Here is a 21,855-nt window from a genome sequence, read left to right on the forward strand (position 1 = left end):
TGTTTACCCATTTCCTCAGCTGAGAAATGAATTTGAAAATACCCACCTAACTCTTTAGTGGGACCTTGTGAGAATCAAATGACATCGTGGATAGAAAAGTGCTTTGAAAGGAATAACATACAATAGGAATGTAACAAGTTACACAAATCAACAGAACTCAGATCGACTATAAAAAAAGACATTTTGGGGAAAATTGGGAAATGTTTAAATATAGACTGCTAGCTGGCATTAGATGATACCAAATAGTTTTTTTTTTTAGTTTTCTTAGGTCTAAAGATAACATCATAGTTATTTAATATCTTTAGAAATCACACTAAAATACGTAGCAACGAAATGACATGATGTATGGGATTTGCTTTAAACTACTTCAATGACAGAGAAAGGGACAGATGACATACATGTGGCAAAATCGCTGTTGAAACTCAGTAAGAAGCTTATGAGGCATCATTACACCCTTCTCTCTACCTTTCTGCATACTTGAAATTTTTTTCGAATAAAAAGTAAACAATGTAGTGTTTTCTGGGACTCAACACCTTCGCTGATGGTCATGTCCAGAGCACAGAAAATCTGTTTCCTTCACAAAGCCCTTCCACACTGGCCATCTAGAGGTCAAAGGACAAGGACTTGGGAAGAGGCCAGGAGAGGCCAGGCAAGGAGCCCAGTTGGAAAGAAAATAAATAGAAGCATCTTTGCAGAATCTCCTATCTGTGATGCTTAAAATGTCAGCCAATGTGTGATGTCAAGTACATGTTTCCTTTTCAGACCTGAGTTTCATACTCAATTTTGTCACTCAATGCCGAAGTGACCTTAGACTAAGTCACTTTCTAACACAAACTTACAGGGAAGCAAATGCACGTGCATGCACACACATATACATACACACACATGCATACATATGCACTCATACACACAAGTGCACACACGCATGCAAACTCATACCTATGCAAACATGCACACAAACACCAATACACATACACACACATACAGGTGTGCACACACATGCATACAGGAATGCATATGCACACACATAAACATGCAAACATACACACAGGAATACACACGTGCGCACACACACACATGCAAACATGCACACAAACATGCACACAAATACGCATACAAGTGTGCACACAGGAACACATAAGCACACACATGCACATACACACACCTGCACACACATATACACCCATGTGTGCACATAAACACGCACCAGTGCCCATATATACACAAACACACGTGTGGGCACACACGCACACACATACATGTGCGCACACATACACGTGCACACATGCATACACAAACGTGCCCGCGCACACACACACACATATACACACACACACAGATTAGTGACTCAATTTTCTTGGGGAGAGCACTGGTAGCCACCAGGGACCCATGAGGCGCATGCATTTTGTCATGGGTCTGATGGCCATTCCAGGGCAGATGTTAGGGACCAGGAAGAGGAATGGGACAAAGGTGAGGAGAGAGATTAAAAATTTAGTCAAGTTAGGATGCAGTGAGTCAGTCACTTACCTGGGAGCTGCCCAGGGAAATGAACTCTTCCTCTTCCATCCTAAACCCCACCCCTGACCATTAAGTACACGATACACCATCAATAACTAATTCATTCCACCAAAGATGACAAATGGTGTTTTGGGGTTCCAGGACAGACAGGCTAGCGGTGGTGTAGGGGAGGGACCTGGAGTAAGAGGTACGGTTTCAGTCCCCACACTGACTAACCCAGTGGCCCTGAGTCTCATCGTTTTTCTTCCTCTGGGAGTAAAAAAAAAAAAAAAAAGTACTGGTTTTGAGATCTCCGCAGTTTCAAGATCTTAGGGACGAAACTAACTTGGAGCATGTTTCTGTCATGCACATCTCCCCCCTCATCAGGGCTTGGAGTTTCCTAACCATATAGAGTAGTTCAGCCCCCTCCCTCGCCGAGTTCTGCGGTGTTCTCTTCCTCTCACCCTAGCTCCGCCCCGCACTCCTGCAGTTTTTTGATGGGTCTTAGCCCGGGCACGAAGAGGAGGGAACCTCGCTTGTTTCTCCCAATCATCTCTATTCCAGCGCTGATTCCTGGGACACTTCAGGCAGGCAGCTATACCTGGAAGGCTTCCAGATCTGGGTTGGTGAGAAGCGACGCGGTGGGCAAAGCTCCTGCGTAAAAGTTGTAGGCACTGGGGACCGCGGAACCAACGGCGCAAGATTAGGATCAGCTGTAGCCGTGGGTTCGCTCGTGCCCGTTCTTTCCAACTCCAGGGCTTCTCGGTATGAGGCGGGAAAGGGTCCCTGGTCCCCGGAGAGCCAGGGAGACTTGGGAGTGCATACCTGGCGTGCCGAGCGCGCCTCTGCTCCCGCAGGACTCAGGGCGCTCCCGCGCTCCCAACAGCCTTTCGGGCAGGCTGGGGGTTGAACCGGGTTCAGGTAGTGGGCGCTACAGCTCCCGGGCGCAGCCCCCGTGTTCCCGCCCCTACTCCGTCCCAGCCCAGCACGCTCTACATCCCCAAAACCACAGCCCCGAGGGCACCCACTGTCCCACGCCCCGTCGCCCCGCGTGCCCAACTCCTCAAAGCCAGAACTCGGAAGACGCTGTCCCTGGAGCCACGCTTCACTCTCCAAGACGCCCAACACGCACCGAGACTCGACTGGCTGTGTCCCGCCTGACTACGGGCTCTCGGGACGATCAAGGGATCCAGCGCCTCACTCCCCGGGCGCGCCAGCAGCCGCGCCGCACCCGGCCCAGACGAGGTGGAGCTGGGCGGGGCCGCCCGGGGCCGCAGGAGGACCCTTTAGCCTGCACGTCCTCTCATTGCTCCCCACAAGAAGTCTTCGGGAACCGCCAGGCACTTTCGAGAGGCAGCCCCGCGCAGGGCGAAGCCTGGAGACCCCACAGGGACGCTCCCGCTTTCTCGCGAACCGCTTCGGGGAGGGGGTGGCGCGGGAAGCGCTCTTACTTGGTTTCAGGGATCCGCAGTGGCCCGGCTGGGACCGCGCTCTCCACGGTGGTCTCCCTCTGCTTCAGCCGCCACGGAGCCCCTTTCCCCAGCAGAGGAAGCGGCTGAGGTCTTCGATGGCTGGAGAAAGCAAGCACCAACTGCAGGTAGCCGCGCGCAGGAGTCGCGCGTTTACTCTTTTCCCCCTTACTTTTAACCAGAGGAGGATGGCAAACCCCTCCCCGGACCCACCTCCTTCCCCGAAGGCGGCTGCCGCTGAAGGCCCGGCCTCCAGCCTCTTTTGTTGTAATTCGAGAGCGGCCCCTCCCAGCGCCAGAGGGAGCTCCGCGGGGGAGGCCAAGGCCTGCGGGGCAGCCCTTCCCAGGCTCCTCGCGCCCGGGTTTCCGGAGCCTGAGAAGCCGGGAAGGGGGCCTTTCCTCGGGAGATTCCTCTACCCCTTCCCCCACGCAGCGCTCCCAGAATTTAACCCTTCGATGCCCTTATCCAGCAGCCTTAGGGCCCGTGCCTTGTTCACCTCCTATCCCGAAAACCCTGGCCCTCCCTGGCACATAGTACACGCTCAATTAAAGCTGCCGAATTAAAGTGTTGAGAAACTTGCATCCATCTCGCCTGGGTTTCACCTCCCTTTTCCTGTAGGGGGAAAACCGATCCTGAACGAGTAAACAAACAGCCCCCTTTCGGCCAGCAGATCACATCTATGGGCTTGGCCAAGCCTCTCCTCCGAGGACTAATTTTCTTCTTTGTAAATTCAACGCTTTGGATTCCGTGACCTCTGGAGTCCTTCCTGGAATGGCAGGGCTGGGATTAACAAGCCCTGTGCTTGGGGACTGAACAGGATACAGCTAACGGGGGGCCATTGTGCAGAAGGACCTCCTGTGCCTGGCTCTGAGACTCCTGGGTGGGGGATGGGCATGCTGGGAGAGCCCTCTGCACAGAGAGGGCTCCTTAAGCAACACCAGGGCTTTGCCAGGCCCAAGGAGGCAGCTAACTGCAAAACAAGGGACCCCTGTGCCGAAGCGGACTGTCACCTGAAAGGCAGCTCCTTTCTCAGTCCTCTCTTACTCCACCCCCTGACTAGACAAGACCCTCCCAAATCTCACCTCCAGCCCAGGCTTCTCTCCTAAGCCACGGATATTTAAATCCATTGGCCCCAGAGGGACTTTCACCTGGACATTCCCATGGTCATAGCTAACCAGGCAGGCCCCAAACCTTGACCCCTGTGAGCTCTCCCAGGCTCTCCCGTTGCCTCCTACTTACCCTCCCCACTGATTAGTCCCTGGCTCTGGTGGGCAGTAGAAGGAAAGAAAGAGTCAGAGGAAGGGGGTGTAGTTATCAAAGGCAGGGGGAGGGATCTTTGTGGTGGTGGAATTGTTCAGTATCTTGAGATACAGAAAACCACACAGGTGATAAAATTGTATAGAACTTAATACACCAAATAAAATTTCAGCCTGTAGTCCCAGCTACTCGGGAGGCTGAGACAGGAGAATGGCGTGAACCCGGGAGGCGGAGCTTGCAGTGAGCCGAGATCGCGCCACTGCACTCCAGCCTGGGCGGTGAGCAAGACTCCATCTCAAAAAAAAAAAAATAAATAAAAAATTAAAAAATAAATCCTCCGTGGCTCCAGGGTCCTCAAAATGTAATCTGAATCCCTTGATTAAGCTGACAGGGCCTCTGGGGCATTTCCAGCCTGCCCATCTCTGAACCCCATCTCACCTCTCCCCCTGGGCCTTACTTTCTGTGCTCCTATAAGCCTTCTATTTCACACCCCAGGGCCTTTGAACATGACATTCCCTTGTCTTCTCTGTACAGTAATGCCTGGTTATTGAGCTTTCACTCAGCTGTCACACCCTACACAGTGCCTGGATATACCAGATGCTCAATAAACGCTAGTGAAACTGGGCTTTCCGCTTTCCCCATCTCCCATCCTTCCACTTCTAGTCCTACGCCCTCCTGCTAAAGCATTCACCAATAAGGTAGAAAATGAAAGGAGACCAACTTTGTAAATAATCTTTGTCTGTTACAAAGAAAAGCAAACTTCTTTTGAAATATTCAGAAAAGATGTAAAAATATAAGGAAGAAATTGTCACTCTGGTGTCTTATCACCCATAAATACGCTACTGTTTGGGTATTTCCTTCAGAATATTTGTTCAACCAAATTGTAGTTATGCCTGAGTTTTTTTTTTTTTTTTTGGAGACAGAGTCTAGCTCTGACTCCCAAGCTGGAGTTTAGTGGCGCAATCTTGGCTCACTGCAACCTCCGCCTCCCAGGTTCAGGCGATTCTCATGTCTGTCTCAGCCTCCCGAGTAGCTGGGATTACAGGCATGCACTACCATGCGTGCCTAATTTTTGTATTTTTAGTAAAGACAAGGTTTCACCATGCTGGCCGGGCTGGCCTCGAACTCCTGGTTTCAAGTGATCCACCCACCTCTGCCTCCCAAAGTGCTGGGGTTACAGACGTGAGCCACTGCACCTGGCCTCTGATTTTTTTTTTTTTTTACCATAACATTTTGTGTTCATTTTTCAATGTAATTTTTAATGGTTTTAGACAGTTCTGGTCTGAAATTATTGTGCAATGGAGTCATTTCTCCATTATTGGATATTCAGTTGTTTACAGCTTTTTGCTAGTGTAAATTACACCATGACAATTATCCTTTGAAAGTAATATTTATTGATTGGGTACAGCGTGGTTTCTGCTAATTGTTACAGATGAAAAAGCCCAGGCCCAGAGAAGTGATTTTCCCAGCGTCACAGAGCCGGTAAATGACCTAGCCAGGAGAACCAAAAGGAGCTTGACTCCTCCAGCGATTATTAGTGGCCCACACTGGAGGCCTCAGTAAGTACACCTCTGCCTCACCATGTCCTCACTTCCAAGAGAAAATGAGTAAAGTGTTTGAAGCTTGCACTGAGTGGTTTAATGGTGCACTTTTGTTGAACTGAAATGTAAACCTAGGAGACTACTTCAGGACAGCAGTAGACTCTTGTCCCAGATGAAACAAAATTATGGCGGTGTACCTTATGTCTGTATGTCTGGATACGCCTCCCACCCTGCCACCTCCACCACTCAGGTCCTGCACTGCTGCAGAGGCAGAGTCGTACAATGAGTTCAGGGCATGCTTGTGCAGTCAGGGGACCTGGGTTCAAATCTTGGCTCCACTGATGGAGTTCACTGATGTGAACTCCCTTTTCCTTCACATGCTTCATCTGTACGAAGCGCCTCACTCAAAATGCTCCTAAGAGGTTGGGTGGGGTGCTCGCGCTTGTAATCTCAGCACTGTGGGGGGCCAAGGTGGGCGGGTTGCCTGAGTCCAGGAGTTTGAGACCAGCCTGGGCAACATGGCAAAACCCTGTCTCTACAAAAAATATAAAAATTAGCCAGGCATGGTGGTGTGGGCTTGTAGTCCTAGCTACTTGGGGGGCTGGGGCAGAAGGATTGCTTGAGCCCAGGAAGTCAAGGCTGCATTTGAGCTGAGATCATGCCACGGCCCTCCAGCCTGGGTGACAAAGTGATACCTGTTTAAAAAAAAAAAAGAAAGAAAAAAACAGCTCCATAGGAGTGAAAGGACTGAATGGGCTCAGAACAGTCCCTGGTATGGTACTTGTACAATAAATGTTGCGTTGTGAGGAGGGTATCTTGGAGGAGGGCACAGTGACTCCTTGTCCCTCAGGGCTTCAGACCCCACACAGGGAGAGGGAAGGCAACACCTCCAGCCCATCCCATCCCCAGGGCTCATGTGAATTACTGCATTAGGATCCATTCCCAGAATGTGATTACTGAGTCAAAGGCTAGAGGCTATTTTTTCTTTTTTTTTTCCCTTGGCTTTTGCACTCTCTTACCAAATCACTCTCCTACCAGTCTGGGCAGACTTAGATTGAAAGAAGCATAGCATGTCCCAGTAGGCACAGGCTGAGGCTCTAGGGAGGCCCAGCGAACGCTGTAGACGGTCTGTGTCTTCATGCTGCTTATATGCCAGGGTAGGAGACCGACAAGACACAAAGACACAGAAATGAGGAAATGTGGGAGTCGGGTGGTGACGGAGTGCTACAGAGAAAACTAAAGCTGGTGAGGAGGACAGAAGGTGAAGGAGGCTCAGGTGCTAGTCCAGTGGGGGTGGCTAGGGAAGGCCCGTCTGATGAAGTGGGAAAGTCGGAGTGATTTTAGTAGGTATTAGTAATGATTACTTAGATGAATAAAAATGCAGAAACGAGTAGTTAAATTTACAGAACTGAAGAAGAGTTCTTTGTGGTGTATTTATTAAATTAAATGGGGAAACCATTCAACTAACCAATCAAACAAACACTGATCCAGCCGTGTGGGAAAGTGATTTGGAAATATAGTCACGCATAATGACATTTCAGTCGAGATAGTCCAGGTATATGACGGCTGTCCCGTATCACTTGGTGGTCTCATAATGTTATAATGGAGCTGAAAAATTTATCTCTGCTATTGACACCATAGCTGTTGTGACATTGTAGTGCAAGAAATTATTCATGTGTTTGTAGTGATGCTGGTGTAAACAACCTACAGGCTGCCAGTCATATGACAGTCTAGCACATGTCACTATGTACAGTACATAATAATTGATAATAATAAATCACTGTGGTGCTGGCTTATATGTTTACTATATTATACTTTTAATTGTTATTTTAGGGTGCACTTTTACTTATTTTTAAAAAAACTGTCTAGGTGTAGTGGCTCATGCCTGTTATCCCAGCACTTTGGGAGGCCAAGGTGGGCGGATGACCTGTGGTGGGGAGTTAGAGACCAGACTGGCCAACATGGTGAAACCCTGTCTCTACTAAAAAAAAATATAAAAATTAGCCTGGGCATGGTGGCGGGTGCCTGTAATCCCAGTTACTCGGGAGGCTGAGGTAGGAGAATCACTTGAACCCGGGAGGTGGAGGTTGTAGTGAGCCGAGATCACACCACTGCACTCCAGCCTGGGTGACAAAGCAAGACTCCCTCTCAAAAAAAAAAAAAAAAAAAGCCTAACTGTAAAACATCCTCAGTCAGGTCCTTCAAGAAGTACCCAGAAGAAGGCATTGTTATCCTAGGAGATGACAGCTCCATGTCTGTTAACGCCCCTGAAGACCTTTCCAGTGGGCCAAAATGTGGAGGTGGAGGACTGACATTGATGATCATGACCCTGTGTGGGCCTAGGCTAATATGCATGTTTGTGTCTTAGTTTTTAACAAAGAAGTTTACAACACAGACAAAAATAAATAATTTCAAAAATAGAAAAAAGCTTACAGAATACAAGAAAACAATTTGGAACAGCTGTACAAAGTGTGTTTTAAGCTAAGCGTTATTAACAAGAGTCAAAAAATGTCTTAAAAGCCATTTAGAAAGTAAAAGAGTTACAGTAAGCTCAGGCTAATTTATCGTTGAAAAAAGAAATCTTGTGTATACATTGAGTGTAGCCTAAGTGTGCGGTGTCTATAAAGCCCACAGTAGAGAACAGTGTACATTCACTCACCACGCACTGCCTGACTCAGCCAAAGCAGCTTCCAGTCCTGCAAGCTTCCTTCATGGTAAATGCCCTCCCTAAACCGGTCTATCTTTTTTATTTTGAGACGGAGTCTGGCTCGGTCGCCCAGGTTGGAGTGCACTGACGCGATCTCAGCTCGCTGCAAGCTCTGCCTCCTGGGTTCACGCCATTCTCCTGCCTCAGCCTCCGGAGTAGCTGGGACCACAGGCGCCCACCACCACACCCGGCTAATTTTTAGTATTTTCAGTAGAGACAAAGTTTCACCGTATTGGCCAGGATGGTCTCGATCCCTGACCTCATGACCTGCCTGCCTCGGCCTCCCAAAGTGCTGGGATTACAGGCATGAGCCACTGCGCCCGGCTTTATCTTTTTTTTTTTTTTTTTTAACTGTATCTTTTCTATGTTTAGCGATGTTTAGATACGCAAATACTTACCACTGTGTTACAAATGCCTGCGGTATTCAGAACAGTCTGAATATGCTATACAACTCTGTATCGTAGGAGCAACTGGCTATCCCATATACCCTAGGAGTGTAGTAAGCTGTACCCCCTAGGGTTGCGTAAGTACACTCTGTGATGTTTGCACAAAGACAAAATCGCCTAATGACAAATTTTTCAGAATGTATTTCCTCCTATCATTAAGCAATTCACGTCAGTGTATGCCAAGGGGTTGGTGTTCGATCTGGCCTTGGGGAGGGGATGGTCACAAAGATCACATATTCCACTGTTCCTATGTTGGCCACATATCTATCAGGTCCTATGATTTGGCTTCCGTGTTTCTCATCATTCCAAACCTCAACATTTTATCACAACCACTTTTGATGAGTGTGGACATTTCTTCAGAGAGAATGGGGAGGAGGCAGCGAACTCCCGCCTCCTCTGAGGAAGCAGCGCCCCTTAGTGGTCTGTCTGTCACACAGCAATGTGCGCTTGCTCTCTTCAGGGCCAAGCTATACCAATGGGGTTAAAACCCTAAAAATCTGAAGATTTAAAGGGTTAAAAATATAAAGAGCCACCAGGTAACTTGAGAACTTGTGCTCCAAGCATCTTGTTTACAGACATGGAAGCCGAGGCCCAGAGAGCTGTCAACCCGAGCACCTTCCCTAGGAGGGTTTAGCAGGAGTGCTGAGACCAGACCCAGACCCAGGTCAGCTAAGCCCCAGGAGAGCTCCAAATCTGCTCAGAAAGCACAATTGTAAATTGCGTATGTGTGCAGTCAGGAGCGGTTAGGACACATCTGCCTTTTTCCTAGGAAACACAACGTTTTTACATTGAAAAGTGTAATTTCATTTAATCTATTTTCTAGGATGTAAAATTATTCTGTCAACCACAGCATGCTACCTTCATCCTTTCCTTTCCTTTTGCTTAATTTATTATTATTATTATTATTATTATTATATATACTTTTTGAGATGGAGTTTCACTCTTGTTGCCCAGGCTGGAGTACAGTGGCACAATCTTGGCTCACTGCAACCTCCACCCCGGGTTCAAGTGATTCCCCTGCCTCAGCTTCCTGAGTAGCTGGGATTACAGGCGTGCGCCACTACGCCTGGCTAATTATTTATTTATTTATTTATTTATTTATTTATTTTTGTATTTTTAGTAGACATGGGGTTTCACCATGTTGGTCAGGCTGGTCTCGAACTCCTGACCTCAAGTGATCCACCTGCCTCGGCCTCCCAAAGTGCTGGGATTACAGGCATGAGCCACCACCGCACCTGGCCTTCTTTTGCTTAATTTATTATTAATCATCATCATTAACAGCCTGTTTGAGAGTACGAAACAGTTTACTTGGAGGAGCTCAAAGCTTCTCATAGCTTTCTCTAATGAAGAAAGCCATGCAGGGCAGTCCTCTGTATTCAGCAAAGAAGGAAATTCAGTCTGGGAGGGAGAACCCTTCCATGAGACCAGGTTCCACAACTAACCTGCCCTTTCCATCACTCGCTTGGGCTGGGAGTGACTCAGTCCCTCCAACAACTTCTTGTGCTTGGAGCCCATTTGGGGCCCAGTTCAGCGTGACATCACTCAGCCTCCCCTGCTTTGAAGTGGGACCAGGATCAGAACAACTCAAGCAGCCTGGGAAGGTCCTATTCATAACAATAATAATAAAAAGTGTGCTTTCCTCTCCTGGGGATTACCATATCTGAAATCTTGCAATCAGAAATTAGTTCCTTTGAGTGAACTACCAATACATGCAACAGTGTTTTAGTCCATTTTCTGTTGCTATAACAGAATAGCACAGACTTGATAATTTAAAATGAACAGAAATATATTTGACTCCAGGTTCTGGAGGCTGGGAAGTCCAAGGGCATGGCACTAGGAAGGGAGAGCAAACAAGAGAGCAAGAGGGGGCCAGAGTCCCCTTTATAAAAAGCCCACTCTTGAAATAACATTAATTCATTCATGAGGGCAGAGCTGTCACGACCTAGTCCCCTCTTATTAGACCCCAACTCCCAACTCTGATGCATTGGGGGTTAAGTTCCCAACACATAAACTCTGGCATACACATTCAAACCACAGCAAGCAGTATGGTGGAATTTCAAACATATCAGGATGCCTACCCTAGCTCTGACACGCACAAAAAAAGCCAGCTACAAAAGGGTGACATACTGTATGATCCACTCATAACTCTAGAAAACTCTAGAAAAGTCGGCTGGGTGTGGTGGCTCAAGCCTGTAATCCCAGCACTTTGGGAGGCTGAGACGGGCGGATCACAAGGTCAGGAGATCGAGACCATCCTGGCTAACACGGTGAAACCCTGTCTCTACTAAAAAATGCAGAAAACTAGCCAGGCAAGATGGCAGGTGCCTGTAGTCCCAGCTACTCAGGAGGCTGAGGCAGGGGAATGGTGTAAACCCGGGAGGCGGAGCTTGCGGTGAGCTGAGATCCGGCCACTGCGCTCCAGCCTGGGTGACAGAGCGAGACTCCGTCTCAAAAAAAAAAAAAAAAGTCAAAACTAAATGGCAAGGACTGAAAGCAGATCACTGGCGGCCTGAGGCTGGAGGTGGGGTGGGAGTGGCCTGGGAAGGAGCATGAGGGAGCTTTCTGTGGTGATGGAAATGGCCTATTCCTTGGTTGTGGTGGTGTTTATATTAGCATAGGTGTTTGTCTCAAACTCATGAAACTGAACACTTAAAATGGGTGACTTTAGGTAAATTACTCCATAATAAAGTTGATTTTAAAAATTAGTCCCTTGGGGGCCCCTCTTCTATCCTTTTTCAAAATGAAAAGTTTGGGCCAGACTTGAAGGCTCATGCCTGTAATCCCAGCACTTTGGAAGGCTGAGATAGCAGGATAGCTTGATCTCAGGAGGTCAAGACTGCAGTGAACTATGATGATGTCATTGCACTCCAACCTGGGCAACACAGCAAGATCCCATCTCTAAATAAATAAATGAAATAAAATAAAATGAAAAGTTTGGGGAAGAGTAATGAGGGGTAATAGAGCACAGTAGCTAGAGCAACACTGCCTGGGTTTGAATCTCAGCTCCACTACTTACTAACCATAACTGATCAAGTTATTTAACCTCACTGGGCCTCAGTTTTCTCACCTGTAAAATAGGCAGGGACCTCATAGGATTCTTGCAAGGCTGAAATGAATGTATGCATGTGAAGTGCTCAGAGCCCAATGCCTGGCAGACAGCAAGTGCCACTCAGTTTTAAACATTTACATGGACGTGACTTGTTAGACACAGACTCGCTTCAAATTGACAGCTTTTTTCTAGTTATAATTCTTTAAAAATGTTAAGACTAGTTTTAGATTTACAGAAAAAAATAAACAGAAAATGTAGAGAGCTGCCATATGCCTCCCATACACAGTGAGTTTCCCTTACTATTTTCATCTTGCATTTCGGTGGTACATTTATCACAACTGATGAGCCAATATGGACACATGATTATTAACTGAAGTCCACAGTTTACATTAGGGCTCATTCTTTGTGTTGTACATTTGATGGATTTTCACAAATGAAAATTTGTGAGATTTTCATTTGCAGCATCATGCATCATGCATCATTGCAGCACCGTGAAGAATGATTTCACTGCGTTAAAAATTCCCTGTGTTCCACCTTTTTACCCTTCCTTCCCCATAACCCCTGGCAACCATGGATCTTTTCACTGTCTCCATAGTTTTGCCAACTCCAGAGTGTCCCATAGTTGGAGTCATACAGTATGTAGACTTTCCAAGAGGGGTCTCTTTCACTTAATAATATACATACTTATTTATTTATTTTTAGAGACAGAGTCTCACTATATTGCCCAGGCTGGTTCCAAACTCCTGGCCTCTTATAAGTGATCCTCCCACCTCAGCCTTCCGAAGTGCTGTGATTACAGGAGCAAGCCACTGCAACCGGTCTCACTTAGTAATATACATCTAAGATCCCACGCCTGCTTATGGGCTGATAGCTCATTTTTCTTTTTCTTTTCTTTTTCTTTTTATTTTCTTTTTTTTTGAGACAGAGTCTCAAGAGCAGTAGCACGATCTCGGCTCACTGCAAACTCTGCCTCCTGGGTTCAAGTGATTCTCCTGCCTCAGCCTCATGAGTACTGGGATAACAGGCGCTCACCCCCATGCCCTGCTAATTTTTGTATTTTTAGTGGAAGCAGGGTTTCACCATGTTGGCCACACTGGTCTTGAACTCCTGACCTCAAATGATCCATCCGCCTCAGATTACAGGCATAAGCCACTATGCCCGGCCGATACCTCATTCTTCAAATTGCTGAATAATATTCCATTGTTGGGATGTACCACAGTTTATTCATCCATTCATGTGTTAAAAGACATTTTGGTTGTTTCTGAGTTTGAGCTATTACGAATGAAGCTATTATAAATATTTATGTATAAGTTTTTGTGTGGACTTAAGCTTTCAACTCCTGTGGGCACATTTCAAGGAGTACAAACAACAGTTGTTGGATCTTATTGTAAAAGTATGTTTAATTTTGTCAAACTGGCCCGGCACAGTGGCTCACGCCTGGAATCGTAGCACTTTGGGAGGCTGAGGTGGGCGGATCACGAGGTCAGGAGATCGAGACCATCCTGGCTAACATGGTGAAACCCCGTCTCTACTAAAAATACAAAAAATTAGCCAGGCATGGTGGCAGGTGCCTGTAGTCCCAGCTACTGGGGAGGCTGAGGCAGGAGAATGGCGTGAACCCGGGAGGCGGAGCTTGCAGTGAGCCGAGATCGCGCCACTGCACTCTAGCCTGGGCGACAGAGCCAGACTCCATATCAAAAAAAAAAAAAAAAAAAAAAAGAAAGAGAAAGAAAAGAAAGAAACTGCTAAACTGTCTTCAGAAATGACTGTACCGTTTTGCATTCTGACCAGCAGTGAATGAGAGTTGCTGTTACTCTACATCTTTGTCAGCATTTGGTGGTGTCAGTGTTCTGGATTTTAGCCATCTATTAGAATTAGCCATTCTAACAGATGCCTAGTGGTGTCTCGTTGTTTTAATTTGCAATTCTGATAACATATGATGTGGAGAATCTTTTCATGTCTGTGTCTGCCATCTGTACATCTTTGGTGAGGTATCTGCTCAGATCTTTTGCCCCCTCTTTTTTTTTTTGTTTTGAGACGCAGTCTCCCTCTGTCACCCAGGCTGGAGTGCAGTGGTGTGAGCGTGGCTCACTGCAACCTCTGCCTCCCAGGTTCAAGCGATTTTCTGCCTCGGCCTCCTGAGTAGCTGGGATTACAGGTGCCCACCACCACGCCTGGCTATTTTTTGTATTTTTGTTCATTTTTTAAAACTGGGTGTTGACTTTTAAGAGTTCTTTATATATTTTGGACTCAAGTCTTTTCTCAGATATGTGTTTTGCAAAATTTTCTCCCAGTTCGTGGCTTGTCTTTCCATTCTCCAAATCATTTTCCACTAAGCATCTAGAATGCCATCGTACCTTCCTGTCTGTGAGAGTGTGTGTGTGTGTGTGTTTAATGGAGTGGGAGGAGGAGAGAGAAGGACAACATTCGGAAGGAAGGGAGGGTACTAGGAATGAATAACACTTGATGTAGTCTTCAAGGGGTTTCTTATATTCTGATTTGAGAGAGATGATCTCATATTCAATAACAAGAAAAAGCAATGTGAGATGCATTGCAAATGCCTGGCATCCTGCAGCAAGCAGGGATCTGAGGGATTGGAGATGGTGGTGGGGGCTGCATGGAGTCTGGAGGGGGCGCCCATGTGCAGGAGGAGGAAATTGAGGTGAGAGGAGGAATGACTTGGAAAGAAGAGCAAAGCATTCCAGACTGGAGTAGGAACTGGGTGACATGAGAGAGTCACGGACCAGGGAGGCCAGTTTAATCCCTCCTCCTGCAGGAGCCCCAGGACATCTGGGAATAGGGCGGGTAGGGTAGGGCTACAGTGGACGGACCCTGGCAATTTGAACTATGCTCGGAACATGGGGTGGCAGATTCTGAAGACAAGCTGGGCCAATATTCTCATTTTGCTGCTTCCCCTAACTTCCCTTTTGCCCCCTCCACATGGAGAGTCTCCTGCTGGGAGAGGAGGGAGATTTTCACTTAGCACAGTCATGCAGAGGGGAAAAAACGCTGATTCAAATCTCATTCCCAGACACCTGATTTCTGCCAGCTCTGACCACCTTGTCTCAAAGATGCAGCTGAAACAGGGAAGGGGGAGCACCAGACAAAAATGGGAGCTTTTCTGCAGAGAGATGGGCTGGCGCTTGGCAAGGTCCACACTCCGGGCTGCAGCCCAGCACCGCCTCACTGGTCTCCCAGAAAGCATATGAGGTGCCTGCTTAGGGCGCTCAGGGTTGGCTGAGGACATAGCCTGACTGCTCTGTTCCAGTCACTGGTATTTATGAGCCTCCTGTGAGTCCAGACCCAGGTCTACATCACAGGGGAGGTAAGAAAGGTGCAAATTCTGCTCTGCCCGCCAGCCCCCTGCACCTCCAGGAGGTACCCATGGTGGGCAGAGGATGAGATGTTCAGAGGAAGCCATGGTTCAGGAAAATTAGCCCCCAAACCTCAATAGCATTAGCACCAAAACAGGATGAACACGTCTCTGGACTGAATTATGTCCCTCCAAAATTCACATTAAAGTGGTAACTCCCAATGTGATGTTATTTGTACATGAGGCCTTGGGGAGGTAATTAGGGTTAGATGAGGTCATGAGGAAGGGCTCTTGGGATTTTATTAGTGGCTTTCTATGAAGAGGCAGAGAGAGGAATCAATCTTTCTCTTTGCCAGGAAAGATCCGGTGAAAAGACGGGTCTATGAACCAGGAACCAAATTGGCCAGCATCTTGACCTTGAACTTCCCAGCCTCCAGAACCATGAGAAATGTCTGTTGTTGACGCCACCCAGTCTGGTGTTTTGTCATAGCAACTGAGCTGACTGAGACAAACACATGAGTGGTGTTCCCTTCCCAGCCTTCCAGCCACAGCTGGCTGTGGCCAACACTGGGACCCTGGGGACTTTCCTTCTCTGTTCACCCCCTCCACAGTTTACCTCCCTGCTCTGGGCCAGCGGTTGTTTTCAAAGTGTGGTTGGGGACCACTGGGAGTTACCAAGACCCTTTCAGGGGGTCCACTGGGTCAAACTGTGTTAAAAATAAAACTAAGACCTTATTTGCCCTTTGAGTCTCATTTTTTAGAGCTGGTGATATGTCAGGAGCAGCTGGAGTCACTTCTTCCAGACTGACCAGGCCTTATCATTGGGGAGAACTCCAGGGACATCAGACAACTTGGATTCCAGTCTTAGATTTCCCCTCAGGAAATGGGGCATTGACTTAGATAACAAAGCCTCCTCCTCACTGTAGAAATGGCATTGTCCTATTTTCCCTGAATCTTGGTGTTCTTTTTCGTAGATTGAGATATAATTTTAGATCCCCTACACATCTCACAAAGCTGTTAAGGAAGCCAAATAAATTAAATGTGAATGTTCTCTAACAAGAGAAAATTGTTCCATCATTATTACATGTGATTATTAAGAGAGGAGCAACCCAAGGAGAATCAGCAGTCAGCCCTGGGTCTAGTCAGAGGCCCATCCTCAGCCTTCCTTTGTTGCTAGGAGACCAGCCCTTTGTTGCTAGGATCCTCAATCCAATACAGCATCAGTCTTTGAACATGGTTTCCCTTTCTTCCACACACCTTCCATGTTGGTAATTGGATTTGTTTTCCCTTAAAGGATCCCCAAGCCATTTTTAAAAATACGAAATTAAATTAAAAAATAAAAATGCAGGTTCCTGTGTCTCAACGTAAATCATTTCTGGTCATTCCCATTCTTCCATTTCCTCTCTCTTTCTCTCTGTCAGCATTTTTTTTTTTTTTTTTTTTTTTTTTTTTGAGACGGAGTTTTTCTCTTGTTGGCCAGGCTGGAGTGCAATGGTGCAATCTTGGCTCACTGCAACCTCTGCCTCCCAGGTTTAATTGATTCTCGATTCTCCTGCCTCAGCCTCCTGAGTAGCTAGGATTACAGGCATGTGCCACTATGCCTGGGCTAATTTTTGTATTTTTAGTAGAGATGGGGTTTTATCATGTTGGCCAGGCTGGTCTCAAACTCCTGACCTCAGGTGATCCACCAGCATTGGCCTCCCAAAGTGCTGGGATTACAGGCATGAGCCACTGCACCTGGTCTCTCTCAGCTTTTAAAATGATGAACTATAACCTACATACACAAAAGTTCATAAGTCATAAATATGAGCATCATGGACTAATATCCAGCGAATATCCACACAATTACCAACCAGCTCAAGAACTAGAATATTACTGGCACCCCAAAAACATCCTCACAACCCACATGCTCCTTCCCAAAATTCCCTCCCTGCCCTGAAGGTAAACTCTCCTTTTTAAAATGGTGATGAATTCCTTGCTTTTCTCTCCATGACTTCTTAATGTCCAGGGCTCCAGGGCCCAGGGCTGGGTGATCTTATCCAGGTTACTGGCTCTAAATACTTCCTAAACGCTACCAATTCCCAAATGCATGTCTCCAACCAGGGCCTCTCCAAAACCTCCAGACTCCTGTATCCAACTCTGTGCTTAACCTCACCACTGGGTGTCCAAGAGACGTTTCACTGTGTGATGTCCAAATCTATGCTCCTTATCCTGCCCCAGTCCACTTCTCCTGAAGGGGAAGGCATTTTTTCCTGCTGTTTGACTCTCTTACTTTTAATTCTTCAGATCTGTTACACATCCTGTTGGCTCTGCCTTCAAAGGATCTCCAGAATTCAGCCACTCCTCACCTTCTGGCTCATCATCCCCCATTTGGATGACTGCAGTAGCCCCAACTGATTGTGTTGCTGCTACCTTGGCCTAAACAGTTGATTTTCAAGACCACAGACAAGTAATTCTTTTAAAATACTAATCAGATCATGTCCAATTCTCTGATCAGCTCCTTGCAGGTGGCCTGGGAACCCCTGAGCCTGCAGCTGATGTCTGAAGAGGGGGCAGTCTTGAGAGAGACTGTGCCCTTCACCTGTGAAGTGTGGCCTGACTCTGGGAAGTTAGTGTCGGGACTGCATCACAGGGAGACCTCTGTAGTCATCATTGTTTTCAGTTGCGAGTGGGCATCATAAATTCACCAACGTGAGCTCCCTGAGTGCCAAAGGAACTCCTGAAGTGGGGAAGGCCCAGGGTGGACTGACTTAAGCATGGATCCAGGGACTCAGATGATGTGGCTAGACAGGGCTGCCTGGTGCACAGCCTCAGGGGCATGAATATTTTATCAATTCTGCTTCCCTCTGGGTTGGTTTCATTTCTCTTCCAGCAAAAAAACTTCTTCATGAGTCTAGGGAAGATAGCTCTTGGAAGTTCCAACTTAACATGATCCCAGCCCAGCAAATCCAACTGAAAGAGCACCTCTCTTTCCAGCATCCCCATCGATCCCAGGGGCACCTAGAGCCGGCCCTGCTTGAGTATCCCCGAGCCTGTCATGATGGCTAGGAAATGCAATTCTCTAATTGGCCAGAAGAAGGGGAACGAGAAGCTGTGAAGGACAGACCAAAAGGGCCCCATTTCCGGTGTGGCTGCAGGCACCTGAAGTGATTCGTTTAGGCCAGACATTCCTTGGTGACGCAGTGTCCTTCTTGCTGCCCCACACATCCATTTCCTCATCAGTAGACCAAGGAGGTTGCACAGATCGAAGGTCTCCTCCAGCCCAGTCATACTAAGAGCCTGTGAAATCCAGAACAAAGCCCAGGACTGCGACTGTCTATCATGCTTTGTCCTGTTGTTGGGTTGATTTTCTCTGTGGCTATCTTGAAACCCCCAACAGACCAGCTGCTCTCCCAGGATGCCTATGGACAGAATCTCACACCATTATTACCTCTGGAGAAGGATCCAGGGACCAGTGATATCCGCTGCCCTTAGGAGTTCTGCTCTGTCTTGTGGCATCATGGGACCTCACCAGCTTGCCCAGGTAAAGTGGAAATTGTTTCTTCTTGGAAATCTACAAGAGGATCAAAGATAGTGCAACTGCATAAGACTCCATATTTTGTTTCATTTCATTTCATTTCTTTTTTTTTTTTTTCTTTTTTGAGATGGAGTCTCACTCTATTGCCAGGCTGGAGTGCAGCGGTGTGATCTTGGCTCACTGAAACCTCCTCCTCCTGGGTTCGAGCGATTCTCCCGCCTCAGCCTTCCGAGTAGCTGGGATTACAGGCACCTGCTCAGGTGGTCACTGAGTCAAAATCCAACGCTGCTGCTTAGGAAGAGAGGGAGATGTGAAGCCACAGTGGAGACACACAGAGATGGCTATGCGACAACAGAGGCAGAGATTCGAGTGATGCTGCCGCAGCCAAGGAGCGCCAGGGATCACTGGCAGCAACCAGGGACTTGCAAGAGGCAAGGAAGGATTCCACGCTAGAGCCTAAGGAGGGAGCATGGCCTTACAGGCTCCTTGATTTTGGACTTCTAGCCTCCGGAACTGTGAGAGAATCAGTTTCTGTTGTTTTAAGCCATCCACGTTTGTGGTACCTTTTTATGGCAGCCACAGGAAATGAACAGCCCTGCCATCCCAAACCACTGACTTGAAGTGAATTCCTCTCCAGTCTGTCATTCACGCCTCACCAGCATGGGCTAAAACCTGCTTGTGTGAGAGTGAGGGACCCTGGGATCTGCCCGCCCACAGATCTTAAGCCAGCCTCTGCTCTGGCAGGGTGTAAACACCCAGAGTAGACAAACACCAGAGGAAGAGCCCTGGATGTAGACAACCAGGGGAACTACTATCCAGGGGAACTACTATCCAGGGGAACTACTATCCAGGGGAACTCCTATCCAGGGGAACGAATTGGTTCCATTACCCCATCCCTGTGGTCCCTCCAACAGTGGAGCTGCAGTGAGAGGTGGTAGAAAGCTTCACATTTTTGTCTCTTCCACTTTGCAGAGTTTACCCAGTATCTCTGGATTTCTGCTATAAAATGACTACTTTTGGCAGTGATCATGCTGCAAAGGTCACATTGTCTTTTCAGAAGGGCAGTTCAGGTTGGAACTGAACTGGGTTGGGCAGCCACTGGGTGGTGACATTGTTTCTCCACCGGCAGCAGGCGACCTCCAACTCCAATCAGGGGATGCCCAGGCCTGCCCAGACCTTGGCTGGGCTCTGAGGCAAACCTTCCAGATGGGATGACGGAGGCTGCAGTTGAGGCCTGAGTCAGGAAAGATGGAGCAGGAGATAAAGTCCTGGGCTGGAAAAGAATGAATGTCACAACTTTCTCTGTTTTACAGACAGCGGCTCCGAAGGGCTTTCATCACACACATCATCTTGGAGCCCCTTGACCTCTCTGTGAGGGAGGCATGACAGGAGTTTTTACTCACATTTTATAGGATTGGAAACTGAAGTCCAGAGAAGTGACACGGTTTGCCGAAGGCCACATTCGAAGTGACAGAGGCAGGGCTTGGCTGGGCCTTCCGACTCCAGGCCACAGCCAGGGCTTTCTGAGTGCAAGCCCCTTTCATCAGACACTTACTACAAATGAGTCAGGGCGCTGGGCCATGGGGATGCAGAAATAAAAATTGACATGGGGTCCCTGTTCCTAAAAAACTCAGAAGGCTGGGCACGGTGGCTCACTCCTGTAATCTCTGTGCTTTGAGAGGCCAAGGTGGGAGAACTGCTTGAGCCCAGGAGTTAGAGACCAGCCTGGGCAACATAGTGAGACCCTGTCTTTACAAAAACTGAAAAAATTAGCTGGGTGTGGTGGCATGCACCTGTAGTCCCAGCCACTTGAGAGGCCTAGGCGGGAGAACTGATTGAGCCGGGAGTTTGAGGCTGCAGTGAGCTATGATCGCATCACTGCACTCCAGCCTAGGTGACAGAGCAAGACTCTGCCTCTAAAGAAAAGAAAGGAAAGCTCATAGTCTTGGAGGTGGGACAGAGGGCAGGGTGACAAGTATACAAACGGACACTTCCAATGACAAATTTGGTAAAAAGATGCCATGTGAGCAGAGAGAAGGACCTGAACTCAGTCAAGCAAGACTTCCGGTTGGGGGTTGATGTGTGTTCCCCCAAAAGATATGTTGAAGTCCTAACTCTGGGAGCTCTGAATGTGACCTTGTTTGAAACTCTGAATGTGACCTTGTTGAATGTGACCTCTTTGCAAATGCAGTCAAGTTAAGATGAAGTCATCAGGGCAAGTCCCAATCCAATATGACAGGTGTCCTTATAAGAAGAGGAAAATGCCACGTGAAGACTGAGACAGAGATGAAAGTGACACAGCTGCAGGCCAAGGACCATTGAGGATTGCTGGTCACCGCCAGAAACCAGCAAGGGGCAAGGAAGGATTCTACAGGGTCTCAGAGGGAGCGTGGCCCTGCAGACTCCTCAACTTGACTTCCAGCCTGAACAACTGTGTCTGTGTTTTTCCACATTGTGGGCCCTGCCTTCGTGATGTTACTGCTGCCCACCACATTTTCCTGCACAGTCCCCTCTGAAAGCTCCACAGCCTTCCCTATTGAGCTCAAGTGTCCTCTGCTCTTAGGAAGTATATTCACCTCCTAGGGCCCTCATGACAGAGCACCACGAACTGGGTGGCCTCAACAGCAGACACTTATGCTCTCACAGTTGTGCCTCTAACACAGGGGAAGCTAGATACCTCCGGTGTTTCAGCTCAATGCTCAGAGCTGATTGCAGTCATTCAGGTTTTACAGGTCACAGCCTCAGATTCTGGCAACATTGTCTAATTCAGCTTATGTTGTAAATGTAGCCAGTCGCATAGAAACTGCTACAATTAAAAGTACACTAGACCCAGAACTGTTTAATTAATTTATTTATTTTTGAGATGGAGTCTTGCTCTGTCAGTGCAGTGGCGTGATCTTGGCTCACTGCAAGCTCCGCCTCCTGGGTTCATGCCAGCCTTCTGCCTCAGCCTCCCGAGTAGCTGGGACTACAGGCACCTGCCACCATGCCTGGCTAATTTTTTGTATTTTCAGTAAGACGGGGTTTCACCATGTTAGCCAGGATGGTCTCGATCTCCT

General features: G+C 47.7%; 2 protein-coding genes across 3 annotated transcripts in view; one reads left to right on the plus strand and one right to left on the minus strand.

The window, feature by feature from the left end:
* Positions 1–3,115, minus strand: part of LOXL2 (lysyl oxidase like 2) — a 98,742-nt gene extending 95,627 nt beyond the window's left edge. The window contains exon 1 of the mRNA XM_005562843.4: positions 2,949–3,115. The gene's annotated coding sequence lies outside the window, so the exon portion shown is untranslated. The remainder of the gene's footprint in view (positions 1–2,948) is intronic.
* Positions 1,976–21,628, plus strand: LOC135964695 (uncharacterized). 2 transcript variants are annotated; one of them, XR_012417157.1, is made up of 3 exons: positions 1,976–3,094; positions 5,656–5,782; positions 17,566–21,628. XR_012417157.1 is itself a non-coding variant. In XM_065518996.1 (2 exons), exon 1 carries the CDS (start codon positions 2,265–2,267, stop codon positions 3,054–3,056), a length of 792 nt encoding a protein of 263 aa, XP_065375068.1. In that variant the 5' UTR covers positions 1,976–2,264; the 3' UTR covers positions 3,057–3,094; positions 5,656–5,947. The 2 variants fall into 2 exon arrangements, 1 of the variants encoding a protein (XP_065375068.1); XM_065518996.1 differs by lacking the exon at positions 17,566–21,628 and having other exon boundaries at positions 5,656–5,947.
* The last annotated feature ends 227 nt before the right edge of the window (positions 21,629–21,855 follow it).

The sequence above is a fragment of the Macaca fascicularis genome, chromosome 8 (assembly GCF_037993035.2).
Source record: "Macaca fascicularis isolate 582-1 chromosome 8, T2T-MFA8v1.1".
Taxonomy (NCBI): Eukaryota; Metazoa; Chordata; class Mammalia; order Primates; family Cercopithecidae; genus Macaca; species Macaca fascicularis.

Bases quoted from the DNA above. Each gene is read 5' to 3' on its own strand.
- LOC135964695 (XM_065518996.1), top strand. From the start codon at position 2,265: ATGAGGCGGGAAAGGGTCCCTGGTCCCCGGAGAGCCAGGGAGACTTGG.